At 42.6% G+C, this 14,076-nt stretch overlaps 1 protein-coding gene across 1 annotated transcript; it reads right to left on the minus strand.

The window, feature by feature from the left end:
- Positions 1–335: 335 nt before the first annotated feature.
- On the minus strand, positions 336–9,073 carry TMX1 (thioredoxin related transmembrane protein 1). The gene is made up of 8 exons (XM_005152328.3): positions 8,930–9,073; positions 8,694–8,809; positions 7,408–7,453; positions 6,755–6,883; positions 5,802–5,847; positions 5,620–5,721; positions 4,147–4,216; positions 336–3,446 (listed from the first exon to the last, which is right to left on the minus strand). The coding sequence occupies exons 1-8, from the start codon at positions 9,058–9,060 to the stop codon at positions 3,268–3,270; spliced, it is 819 nt and encodes a 272-aa protein (XP_005152385.3). The 5' UTR covers positions 9,061–9,073; the 3' UTR covers positions 336–3,267.
- Between the last annotated feature and the right edge of the window lie 5,003 nt (positions 9,074–14,076).

Below are 14,076 nucleotides of genomic sequence, written 5' to 3' on the forward strand. Positions count from 1 at the left end.
CATTCTCTTTGCAGTACAAGATCCCATTTTATTACCATTGCTGTCCAAACCTGGTATGCATGAAAGCTCCTTCCCAAACCATCTAACCAAAATGACATGTGACCAGCTCCCTCTACCATGAGGTACCCAAGCCAGTCTTAACTGAAAGCCAGAAGCACCTCAGTGCCACTTTAGTTTGAAGTATTATTCAAACTGGTCCTTTAAAAAAAGGCCATCACAGCTGATTTGTCAGCCATCATGCTGCACACACTTTCTTCCATGGAAATAGCTGCAGTTTTGCTTCAATGCTAAACAGCAAGATACTATCTTAGAAAAATAAGACACAAACACAGGAATCCAAAGCTGGTGGTTATTTTTTACTTGAAGACTCTGAAACATTTAAAAAAAAAGTATTGTTACAAATAACAAATTCTTTCTGGAATGAATCTGGACATGCTTAGACAAGGTGATGATATGGAAAGGGCAGTCCGACTTTTACAAAACTGATATTCAAGCATCATCAATACACACAAAGGACAGGCTCTTATGCATATTTCATTGCAACCTTCACTCAGCCTCAGTAAACATCTTTGGAATATAGATTTTTACAAAACAAATAAACTTAAATATTCACAGGACAAAACCACAGAAATATTACTAAAAATAGGAGTGGTAAGATTTACAGAGATCAGCAAACAGAGGCTGCCTATGGGTAATCAAAAGGGAATTTGCTGAAGTTACACTTATCACAAGCACAGGTCTGCCACATGGAGGCTGGATTCCAGCAACTGGGAACACTTATGACTAAGAGGCGGGTTTGGAATTTGGTTATTTGCCTAAGGCAGAGAGGCAGTAAGAAAAAACAGGTGTGCAAGAAGGCAAAGGCAAGGTAAATTAGTGCTAGAAGTTCTTGTTAAACCACGAGTCTAGAAAAACAGCAAGAAAAAAAAGGCTGGTTGTTGTTTCAAAATCAAAAATTAGCCAAAGGGTATCAGTACTTACTTTCTATAGTGCATAAACAGCTTTAAGAAACTGAAAAATTAGAAAGCCCCGCATTTATAACAGCTACATTTAAACGCATTTCAAGTGGAGTTAGCCCATATAGTTCAGCTTTTAAAAAATTTAACACTTGTCCCTAAAAACACCATACAGCATTTGTGTTCTGTCTTCAAGCCCCCTCTAAACTAAATAAATACTCCATTTTAGCAGACAGTGCTACTAGCTCTCCTTAGGACCTCACAGATTTATTGCTTTAGTGACAAAGGCTAAGATCTAAACTTTGAGAGAGATTAAGGCAATCCCACAAGACTGACACCTTAAGGGCATTTCTGGCACACTGTGGTCTTCATTCAAACACCAGAAGATTGATATTTACAAATGACAGGAGCACTCACATTTTAATCAAAAGGACCCTTTCAAGCATCAGTTATATCTTTCCAATATATATCCCAGCACTGGAGTCATGAGTCATTCCAGAGCACCAATATTCAGACAACAAAAACTTAAAAGAGGAAGTTCCAAGACATCTTACATAACTGATTCTTACTCATCCAATAACCTGTTGGAAGATTCACTCAGGTATTTGGACAGCTGAATTACTTTCTCCTATTCAGAACATGAATCTGTCAGATATACTTACACTGCAAGTTACAAAGAAGCATTCAGAACTGACAAAAAACATGGCAGCTTTACAAGCCAATGCTGAATATTGTTGTGCCCAGTATTTCTTTCATATCCCAAAGTTCTTTGTCACCCTTGTCTGATGTTCTATAGCCTTAAGTCACCAGGAGAGCCTTGCTTTAGAAAGCAAGGCTGCAATGAAAAGATCAGGAGCATTTCTACATTTGTGGTTTTAATTACTCACAGTAGTTTACTATTGACACAGATTTATCAACTGCCAGTCCTGCAAACCTACTCAGGTGAACAATTCAGAAAACCAAACCCAAACAACTACAAACAAAACCTAACAAAAACCCCCAAATGCCTCAAAAAAACCCCAAACAAACAAAAAGAAACAACAAAACCAAAAAACAAAACCCCAAAACCAGCAAGAATAGACTAATCTAAAAACCTCAGCATAAGGCTAACCCCATCCCTTGCAATACTTTGGACAAAAACTGACTACGGAAGACTTTTTATAAGCCATGTAGGATAACACTGGTCCAATGTGCATGTGCATTCTTTTTATTTCTATACAAAATGAAAACAAATACCACACAGAAAACAGCAGACTACAGATTGTGCCTTAAAGAATTAGGGTATATTGTTTCAAGATGGTTTTGTGAGACCTGAAAAGATGACTTTCTGTAAAAGAAAAAGCAGCAGTTATTTCAACTTCATACTAAGAACAGCCTGACTGGTTTTGGAGTAAAATTTGACTAAGCAGAAATCACTGATGCTGTATTAAAACTAAGTAGAGTCCTACTGCCATCCAGTGGGATGACTGGATAGAATTTGCATTCAGCAGAGAACCCTGTGTGTAAACTATTCCCATCTGAATCAGAGTCTTAGAGACAAGACTTCATAGTGCTACTTGTATTTTTTTTTTCTAGAAAAGAATTACTTTGCCAAGAAGCTCATACTCTTCTACAGCCTTTTCTAAAAGAAATTGATGCAAATAGCAGGTTTCTGGTCAGCCAGAGAATCCACACTACACACACTGCTTTATGACAACTTTCATCTGGGAAGGTGGCAAAGACAAACTCTTGAGCTTTTGTTCAGAGGGCAACTTCTGTTCCTCTAAATGAGGATAGCAACTTTCACCTCTGTGGAAGAAGAAAGACTGAGGGGGTTGTAGCTCTCATTGTCATAGCAGAAAGCAGTTTTTGTCACATAAAAAGCCTGGAACATGTCCCATAACTGAAGGAATCCTTCCCCCTCAGCATTTCTTACGAGCACAACTAGATAGATTTATACTGAGAAACCTTTTTGAATGCTTTAACAGCAAACAGGTTAGTGCATTTTCCTTGCTAATGTTCCATAATGCAACAAGCACACTGGTTTATACTCTGTTAAAAAACAAAAACCCCTATAGAACAAATCATTCAAGAAGCCACTTACATTACTTCTTAGCACTTCTCTTCACGTACACACAAGTTTCAGCCATTTGCAACAGCATGTTTTACTTTTGAATACCTGATGCCAAAGATGCCCTTTTTTTCCCCCTGAATTCATTAAATGCATCATTACCACCATGACAGGAGTCATTCTTCTCTTCAAGCTAAAAGATTTGACATGTATTTCCTTCTCAGTTGGTGACTCAAACACTAATCCTGCATGCAAATAAAGCTAAGATTTATCCATTGTGGCAGCAGTGATCACTGGGCGCTGCCTTACAGCATTTGGTGATGAATTTCTGTCAGACACTTCTTTACCCTCGATTTCATCATCTGAGATATCTTCTTCATCTGCTTCCTGCTCTTCATCCAACTTTTTCAGCAGCTGAGCCGACTCCGGAGCTAGCTTTCCTTAAGGAGAAAGGAAAACATGCATACACAGATACCATTACCATGAAAAATGCACTTTAACAGGGAGTTAAAGTGCATTTAACTTAAATCCAGATGCACAAGATTTTGATGAACTTAATCCAGGTAGCACTTTCCGATATCAGTCACTTCAGCCTTAGGTAGAATTATTGCTAGCATGAAATTACCCCCAGGTCAAGCATTAAGAGATACCAGACTACCCAGACATGGTAAAGAAAGATAAAGATTCCTCCAGCTTTCGTGGGGCAGGGAGGAAGTCATGTTCCTACAAACCATGACTTTTTAAGATTAGCTTAAAAAATTCCAGAGACTAACCCCAAACTGAATTACTTACCATCCACTATTCCTCACTTTGCCCCTATAAATTATGTAACCCCCAGCTTTGCAACACAGAGCTCCACTCAGAACTTTTATCTACCTGCACACATGGAATTTCGTATCTTGCAGTTATGAGTGCTGGAAAAGCAATTTTCCATTTACTAAAAAAAAGGACTTTTTAAAAATAGTTTAACTTTAGCTAAATAGAAAATACAATTCCACTATAAACCCTAAGGGCAAACAGCTGCAAGTGTAAACTTCTACACTACATCTCACGTCCTGCAGACACAAGTTACATACCAGTACTTATTAAATAACATTTAGCAAACAGCTTCACAGAATTAGTTATATACAGCAGGCTTACTTGAGTGAGGGTACTGTGGCGGTCTGTATTTTTTGGATGGACAGATACAGTCTGCTAAGAACACAATTATCTGAAACCAAAGGAAAACATGTTTAAATCTCCAGACATCCCACACATGAGATCATGAAATTCTTTACGTTGGAAAGGACCTTTAGTATCACCAAGTCCAACAGTTAACCCAGCATTGCCAAGTCCACACTAAACTATGTCCCTAAGTACTACATCTACATGTCTTTAAAGTACTTCCAAGATGGTAACTCCATCACTTCCCTGGGGAGCCTGTTTCAACAACTGACAAATCTTTTTGTGAAGACTTTCCCAATATCCAACTTTTGGGGTTTTAACAACCTTTTTGTTGAAGCCATTGGCCACCTTGGCTATTTGAGCACACTGCCAGCTCAAACTCAGCCAACTGTGGACCAACGCCCCCAGGTCTTTTTCCACCAAGCAGCCTTCCAGTCACTCTGCCCCAAGCATTTCAAGGGGTTGTTGTGGCCCAAGTGCAGGACTCAGCACTGAGCCAGTTGAAGCTCATACAGCTGGCGTCAGCACATTGATCCATCCTGTCCAGATCCCTCTGTGAAGCCTTCCTGCCCCCAAGCTCATCAACACTCCCACCCAACCTCTGTGAACTGACAGAGGGTTCATTAGATCCCCTCATCCAGACCACTGATAAAGATATTAAACAGATCTGGCCCTAAACACAGGGGAACGCCACTTGTGACCAGTCATCAACTGGATTTAACTCCACTTCCCACCACACTTCAGGCCTGGCCACCCAGACAGTTTTTACCCAGCAAACAGCACACCCCTCCAAGCCAGTTTCTCCAGGAGAATGCTGTGGGAAATGGTGTTAAAAGCCTCACTAAAGTCCAGGTACACAACATCCACAGCCTTTCCCACACCTATTAAGCAGGTCACCTTGCCGAAAAAGGAGATCGGGGTAGTCAAGCAGGACCTGCCTTTCATAAGGCTATGCTGACTGGGCCCCATCAACTGCACATGTCCTGTACATGCTATAGGACAGCACTCAAGATGATCTGCTAAATAAAATCCCCCAGCACCGAGGTCAGGCTGACAGATCTGTGGTTTCCCAGGTCCTCCTTCAACCCCTTCTTGTAGGCAGGTGTCATATTTGCTAACCTTCAGTCAGCTGGGACCTCTCCAGTGAGCCAGGACTGCTGATAAATGATGGGAAGTAGCTCAGTGAGCACTTCCACAAGCTCCCTCAGCACCCCTGGGTGGATCCCACCTAACCCCATAGACCTGTGTGTGTCTAAGTAGTGTAGCAGGTCATTAACCTTTTCTCCTTGGATTATGGGGGCTTTGTTCTGCTCCCCATCCCTGTCTTCCAGCTCAGGGGGCAGGGTACCCTGAGAAAAAACTGGCTTTACTATTAAAGACTGAAGGAAAGGAGATATTAGCATAATACATAATAGTCACAAGCCAATCTCTTTCAAGTGTTTTACTTACAAGTCCCAGTATCAGTCCTGAGAATAGAGTTGCCAATGTAAACAGAGCATATGAGCCCCAGACTGGTATTCCAACATTTTCTGTTAAATAATTATGGCAGTGCTGAAATAAAAGACAAGAGAATCATTTCAAGAATAGCTGAATATCATGTATTCAGATAAAATAGAGATCTAAGTACATACCCTGATCCACATTGACAACTGGAACAAAGCTGACATACTGCTCATCCTGAAACAAAGCAGAAAAGTAACTGAAAACATCTTTAAGCCAGTCACATATCCATACCTTCTGATTTGCCTGACTGGTCATTATTTCATCCCAAGTTGAACAATTTTCTGCTCATGTCTGGTTTCTCTCCTAACTACTTTGACTTCTATCTTCTGTTTTGTCTTTTAATTCAATAAACACTCATTCCCCATGAGATACTTTTGGTACCAACATCAGCTTGTTTCAATGTTCTACATAGGGACAACCACAAACTTTCAAACTTTCTTGACTTGTATCTGCTGACATATGAATCTCAATTGCTTTTATGTTCTAAGTTATATTTGGACAAGCAATCTGAGAAGCAACTGGAACTCTATTCAAGATATTAAGAAATAAGCATCTGAAGATTTTATTAAAACAACCTATTAGAAAAATAAATCAGGTTATATAAAATCTTCAGACACTTAAGTTCAACTATATTTTTCATACCAGTGAAAAAGACCAGGCTATCTGCCATGTATATCCTGCTGTATCTGACATTTTCCTGTTACTATGAAACTTCAGCACTAAGTATTCACTGTCTCTAAAGGAAAGGAGAATCTGAATCATTAAGCCAATTTAAGTTGATGAGTGAGCAGCAGAAGCAGCCTGCATGCTGCTTCAGTACACACAGAAATGGGACTGGATCAGTACATTTTGAACTTATTAATCCTAAAATTAGTACCCTGCTTCACACATAGTAGAGGAGGAGAATCACCTCCCTCAACCTGCTGCTGAAGGAGGCATGATACTCGCCCATCACATTCACAGACTTAATGAGCAGCTCAGCACTGCTGCATAAGCTGATAGTAAGGAGGCAGCACCAGGTGCACCACCTAAGGACCTGTCCCAGCACATGCAACAAGTTATGATAAAAATCAAAACTTACAGGAAAGAGGAAGGACCAAACCATGATGAAACTGGTTCAATAGATTTCCATTCCTTGCCACTGATGAAATTTATGAAATCAGATTTAGTTCTTGCACCCTGGTATCTCCTGAACTCCCCATCTTTACAGCTGTAAAACAAACAAAACAAGTCCTTTATTTTACATAGTCCAAACATACAGCATTTGCTTCCAATCAGCATCATCCCTCCCATCACCTTGCCCTGGATCTTAGTTTTACTTTGCCTTAGATTATATTGGCTCTAAAATGTTTTCCAATACTGCTGACTACAGGTATTTCTAGACTCTTGACTCCACATGTATCTGCTCAATACACGGTTATCTAGGTTGCAATTCCATAGAGATAATGATCTTCCTAATGCACTTGCCACATAACTGCACTAAGATCAACCTACCGAGAAATTAAGATTGCAAAATGGAAACACCCATGAGGAGATAGGATAAATAAGGCCTGAAGGAAAACAAAAAACATCAACTGGCAGTACTGTAAGGTCAGAGTAGGTAAGACAGTGGTTGTCCTTGTGTAAAGTAACTCACATTCTTAAAAAGCATGGCAAGTCTCATTTATTTGTCCTAGTAAAAAGTGGGGAAAATATCCTCTCTCCTCCAAGAAATCTGCTGCATTTCATACTTACTGATAGATGGTAGGAAGAGCTGTTATGACAAATCGTCCACTTAATCCTGTAAGAAAAGTTATTTTTCAGAATTGCAGAGCACACTTACATAGAAGGCAAGAAATGCCTAATTATACACCAAAATAAAAATCGCTTCTGCCCCAGGTATCAATATTTAATTGTGATCAAACACAACCTTGTGCTTATAAAAGTACTGCACACAGTCTAAAAGTCCCTGAATAAAGAGCTACGAAGTTTCCCCATGGAGAAGAGATGTCCAAGGATGACTGTTACGTGACAATTTTAGCTGTAGCTCTTGAGAGATGCTCTCCTTTTCCCACATGATCTGCAATCTCCAGTGTTTGCAGAAAATAATCCAAGTAAGGCAGGTTTCAAAAGGTATGGAAAGAAGTTAGATTACGTCAAAGAACAGCATCAGTATGGAGAAGGTAATTTTTACAAATACCACACAGACAGGAAGGCAATTCAGATAAGTGAGCTTCAGCTGCAGGAACTAGGGGAGGTACTACCACAAGGAAAGCTAAAACAGCTTAAGCTCTGTATAATTCTTAAAAAGTACAGCCAAAAATCCCCTTGAAACCCTCCAAATCACTCTTCAGAGAAATTCGCTTGCTCTCTTTATGTAGTTTTTAGTATACATCCTGCACTATGCCTTCAGTAGAATCATAGAATCATTTACAATTATCAAGTGCAACCATAAACCTAACATTGCCAAAATGAAAAGCTTCCCAAAGCAACTCAATTTTCTGTCAGTTTGAGCTATTATTCTCCTTTAATATTTGCTAAGATATTGAAGGAGTCCTGGGAAGCCTTTTTGGTTCTGTTTACTGCAAGACTATGATTTTAAAATGTGTATGGAAAAAGCACATTAAAAAAAATGAAAATTTAGTTGCCTATTAAACTAAGTGATCTTTACCTTAGACTCCTATAATGGTTTGGGTTGGAAGGGGCCTTAAACCTCATCCAGTTCCAATCCCTGCCATGGACAGGGACACCTTCCACTAGACCAGGTTGCTCAAAGCCCCATCCAACCCGGCCTTGAACACTGCCAAGTGACGGGGCAGCCACAGCTTCTCTGGGCAACCTGTGCCAGTGCCTCATACTTCGAATTTCCTATTAATCCTATTTCCTTAGGGCACATACACTTTGTCGTGGTTTCAAGACTTTCTCCTTGGTTTCTGACTGGGGTTAAACCGCTACACCCTTGCACCAGGCACTCCACGGGCAATGGGAAGCCCGAAGCCCCGAAGACCTCAGGAACCACCGTCCCCGCCAGTCCTTCTCACCCGGCTGCTCCGTGACATCCACTTTGGCGATGTTCACTTCCAGGTCCTCGCCCCACTCAGCAAACTTCTCCCACTCGGGCTGCAGGTTCTGGCAGGCGGGGCACCAAGGGGCATAGCTGGGGGCAGCACAACTCCGTCACCGAACAGCACCGCCCGGTCCCATACGGCCTCAGAGCTGGCCGCAGAGACACCCCCAGTAACGCCCCGTCAGCCCGAGCGACCCGCTCCCGACTCACAACTCCACCATCCACTCTCCGTGCAGCAGCTCCCTCCACATGCCGTCCGACAGCACCTTCACCATGCTCCGCTTCCCGAGGGCGGCCGCCGCCAGGCACAGCAGCGAACACAACCGCCAGACCACCGCCATCTTGCCGCGGAGGCGGAAGAAGAAGACGAGGGAGCCAATCGCGCCGCGTCCCTCCTCCGTACGTCACAGCTTGCTCCGCCCCCACGCACGCGCTCGGGGCCGTGAGGGAAGCGGAGTTGCTACATGAGGTGACAGTCGCTCTGAGCATGGCTCCGGGAATAACAAGCCGTGAAGGAATATCCTTGTTTTCCTCCAGCGCTCTGCCTGGCTCGGTGCACACGAGGAGTTCCCCTATCAACGGAATTCGATATTCACGTATTTAAGCCCCAGCTCTCCTCATTCCCCCCCCCCCCCCCCCCCCCCCCCCCATGCGCTGCTGACCTCCTTCGCTTCCACTAAGGGCAGGATTACCCCTCTCTTTGGGCTGAATGATACTGAAGAACTTGCAGTTCTTCACACGCAAGAAGTGGTGCCGCTCCCTTTTGGAGGTACAGCGAGAGAAGATGCCATCAGCGTAGAAGCCAGTTCATTTCCAGACTGCTCTTCAGATCACAGGGCCAGCCCCAATAGATACTTGATTAGAATCTGCTTCTTCTTCCATCATACCTATTTTCATAAGAGCATCGTGCAGCTGCAGCTTGGCAACGTTTGGCAGGATGTGCCAAAGGCCTGTTCCTGAAGCAAGGGTGGCTGAACTACCAAATTCCTAGCTTCAGTCTCAAACCGCTGAACTGATTTTAGCAGGAATCTGCTAGAATGTTGGCTCTGAGGCAGCAAGGTGGCCTGGAATACATCAGCAGGCATGATTCCAGCTCAGGAGAAATGAGAGGAGACTGAAAGCAGGGGCTTGCAGTGGAGAATATTGGGCAGCCAGAAATGCAGGTGTTGCTACTTCTTCTGCTGGTACCATTTCAGTGCAAAAGATAAGCAAGTCATAGAACATAGAGCAAACCGTGTGTATAAAGGGACCAAAGTGCTATCTTGCACACGCAACTGCAGAGCCAGACACAAAGGTACCATCTCTTGCCCTCCGAGTATTTATTTACTCCAGAATGATATAGATGTAAACCGCTGCAGACGTGCTGGGTTTACATCACTTTGCACCAATCTGAAAGTTGCTCTTGGTTCCAGGAGACGGGAAATACTGTGCTGACGGGAACCTCTTTGCTGTATTTTAGTGACAAGAAACCTATTGCCCTGAGGCCAGCACAGGAGTCTGCCTAAAAGCGTCCAAAGACATACTGGGGAAAATTATATTAGTACTGTTTTCTTGTTAATGTCACTTTTGTGAGGGGAAGGCCTGTGCAGGTGTTTTTGCTCTGATTTTGTGCTCCTTCAGGCATGACAGAAAACAAGCCATATTTAATGCAGTCAGTCAGAACATTGCTTTTGAAACCAAAAATAATTCTTTCAGACAGACAACATAATCTGTAACAGGCCCATTACTTCACTGCTATCAGATATTTCATTGTAAGATGCAGTTCATGACACTCTGGAAGATTATGTTGGATTATTAGATCAGATCAGGTTAGATTATCTTCCTGGATAGTGATTAGGCTCAAGAAGAAAGGAGCTGGTGGGTGTCTAAATAAAGAGTAGCTTCAAAGGCATACCAACCTTCCTATGGAGACAACGTGAAAGACAGTGAAAAGTATGACTTCATACCTCCTGCACTTGGTTCCAGGAAGTATTTTAAGGGTAATGACTGCTTGAATTACTTTTACTCTCTGTTATTATTACATTGACATTGTCTCACTTCTTTATAAAGTTTTGAGGCATTTGAGAACATGAAAGAACAAGTCTTGACCATATCTTTTATGCATTCTTTCTCCAGCCCATTTGTCTTGGCCCCCCCAGGCAGACTGGAGAAATGTCTGCCTCGTCTTTCAAGGTTTACAGAAGAATAAAGAGATTTAAGAACCAGACAACCAAACTAACTAACAAAAACCATGTGTCCTGGGTTGCATCAAAAGGAGTGTGACCAGCAGGTTAAGGAAGGTGATTTTCCCCTTCTCCTGCTCTTGTGAGACCCCATATGCAGTACTGCATCCAGCTCTGGGGCCCCCAACATAAGAAGGACGTAGACCTATTAGAGTGGGTCCAGAGGAGGCCATGAAGATGCTCTGAGGGCTGGAGCATCTCTATTCTGGAGACAGGATGAGAGAGCTGGGCTTGTTCAGCCTGGAGAAGAGAAGGTTCTGAGGAGAGCTTATGGCAGCTTCCAGTGCCTAAAGGGGCTGACAAGAAAGCTGGAGAAGGGCTTTTGACAAGGACCTGTAGGGATAGGACAAGGGGGAATGGCTTTAAACTGACAGAGGGGAGATTTAGATTAGATGTTAGGAAGAAATTCTTCCCTGTGAGGGTGATGGGGCCCTGGCACAGGGTGCCCAGAAAAGCTGTGGCTGCCCCATCCCTGGCAGTATTCAAGGCCAGGCTGGATGGGGCTTTGAGCAACTTGGTAAAGTGAAAGGTGTCCCTGCCTGGGGCAGGGGAAGTGGAAATGGTGGTCTTTAAGGTCTCTTCCAACCCAGACAACAACCCCTTCCAAACCTGTAAAAACATAAGATGGCTCTGAGTGACTTTCAGATATTAACATGCTGGGACAATGGGGCTGATGGTCACGAACTAGAAGGTAGAAAAGCTAAGCAGCTTGGATCACTTGCTAGGGAAGGGGGAACTGACAAAGCACTTGCAAAAAGAAACAGTCCCTCAGCCCTTGGAGGCGGCTCTTGGCAGCTGTGAAAGAAAGGTTTCCATACAAGGACGATGTTATGAGTCATTCAGTCAAGTGGACTACTCTAGAGAAATATATCCAGTCTCTGAGGGAATCAGCCATTGTAAAGATGATCTATCGCAAGCAGGATGCCAGGAAAGGATCCATAGATCCAGATGAAGTCGAATGTACACGACCCATGTGGCATAAATTTACACAGAATTCACCGTCATCATATGCCCACTCACTGGCAGCAATAACCTGGAATGATATAGTACCACCAACAGTGGATGAAATGATTCATCAATTCCGAGAGTTTGAAGACAGTCTCACCCCTTCCATCATTTCAGCCATGGAAAACCTGTCTCGGGAGTTCAAACAATTGAGAGATGATCTGTTCAATCTATCCAGTTCCCCACGTGTACCAGCCCACTTCTCAGCTATTAACAAAAGGCATCCTACTGCTCAAGAGGGAAGATATGGGAGGTATATGCCACAGGCCACCCTATGGTTTTACCTGCAGAATCACAGAGGAGACATGAGGAAGTGGGATGGAAAACCTACCTCAGCTCTGGAGGCACAGCTGCATGAATTGGAGAAAAAAGGTCAAGGACAATCATCCCACGAAAGCTGTGGCTTTAGTCTATGGTGAGCAGGTTCCCAGATGGAGTGGAAGAGCTGGTTTTACTTCAGCTCCTGTGATAAAGACTAATCCCTGTCAACAAGACATAAGTGACCAGCATTATGATGACTACTAGAGGGGCCCTGCCTCCAGTCGGGTGGAGGTAGGGGACAATCGGATTTACTGGACTGTGTGGATCAGATGGCCTGGCACATCAGTCCCACAGAAAGTATAAGGCTCTAGTAGACACCAGTGCACAGTGTACCCTGATGCCATCAAGCTGTCAAGTGGTGGAACCCACTTCTGTTTCTGGAGTGACACGAGTCACCCTGCCACTTATAACTGTCCAGTCTCTGGGCAGCTCTCTGGGTGGTATTCTTAAATAGTTGTTTAACCTTAAACAAAACCTGAACTATATGCAGCAACATGCTGGCTCCTAGCAAAAGGACCAGGTTGGTTTCAAGGGTGCTCAAGGGATATTCAAAATTATTAAAAATTATCAAATACTACTGTATTCAGCCTAGAGGAGAATGAAGCTGTTGCAAGGAAGCAGGAAAGGAAAGAAAGAAGAAAGCTGAAGGAAGCTGTCTTCCGCGTAGGCTGGCACTCAGAGGAGAACAGTCAAAGGTGTAATTATTAATAGTTCCCAATAGATGACTTCCAAAGTACAGAAATTATGACAATGCTGAGTACACATACCAGATTAGTTTCACAAGCAGTGTTTCTATCATATCATAAGCCACTATTACAAAGTACAACAAAATTATATCTTAGCCCAAGGATAATAAACATAATCACAGAGAACGCATACTGCAAGTAAGGTATCACATAACACAACCCTACTAACAAGCACAACTCTGAGAGCAAATAAATCAACACCATGGCCAGGGACTACTAAATGAATACAGTGAATGCTCATAACAGATTTGTTTTAACATGGTACAGTTAGATCTGTTGTTATCTCAACCCTTCCAGGCACATGCTGAGCACCAAACAGGGGCTATCAAAAACACAGCATTGTACCAGCTGCTAGGAAGAAAATAAACTATCCCAGATGAAACCAGGACATGTTGACAACCAAGTCACCTCACTTCCAAAGCTATTTCTTTCATTTCCTCAACTCAATACTTGCTCAGATTTTGTCCTCAATGTTTGAACTTAAAGGTACTTACGTTGTAAGATTACCTTCTGCCCATTTCTTTCGAGCAACCCCTTGCCTCTGCTGCTGCTTGTACTATTTGCAGCTGTTTTCATAGCACTTTGAGCTTGATGATGAGTAAGAAGTTTCTTATACAATACAAAGTAACCTCTTCCAGGGTAATGACTCCCTCCAAATTCTAAACAGCCAAAGAATTTGGATAAATAACCAAACCAAAATCCAACAGCTCAAATTCTGATGTTTGCTTATTATTGGCCTCAAGATAACGTACAAGCAGAATTAAAGAAGAGTCAAGTAATTCAAAGTGAGAGGCAAGATATCAATCTGGTAAACTCAGAGTCCACATACATTCCATTGATACAGCATTTTGTTATTGGTATGTATGTGTCATTCAAATAAGATGCATTAATCACTGAAGAATACTTCCTGAAGCTTAAGAGTTTCTACTCACACTCTCAGCTGCAGATTTTAGCAGGTGAGCTGCAACACCATGTGCAATAAGGTTTCCAAATTACTAGCAACTAGGAGCTGGTCCTGAATGCAGAACAAAAACCTAAACAGAGCCTGATGCTCTATGTATGA

This window comes from Melopsittacus undulatus, chromosome 4 (assembly GCF_012275295.1).
Source record: "Melopsittacus undulatus isolate bMelUnd1 chromosome 4, bMelUnd1.mat.Z, whole genome shotgun sequence".
Classification (NCBI taxonomy): domain Eukaryota; kingdom Metazoa; phylum Chordata; class Aves; order Psittaciformes; family Psittaculidae; genus Melopsittacus; species Melopsittacus undulatus.

Bases quoted from the DNA above. Each gene is read 5' to 3' on its own strand.
- TMX1 (XM_005152328.3), bottom strand. From the start codon at position 9,060: ATGGCGGTGGTCTGGCGGTTGTGTTCGCTGCTGTGCCTGGCGGCGGCC. The intron at 5,722-5,801 runs GTATGTACTTAG...CTTTTATTTCAG, and splicing joins AGTTGTCAATGTGGATCAGG to CACTGCCATAATTATTTAAC. The intron at 3,447-4,146 runs GTAAGCCTGCTG...TTTCTCCTTAAG, and splicing joins GCCACAGTACCCTCACTCAA to GAAAGCTAGCTCCGGAGTCG.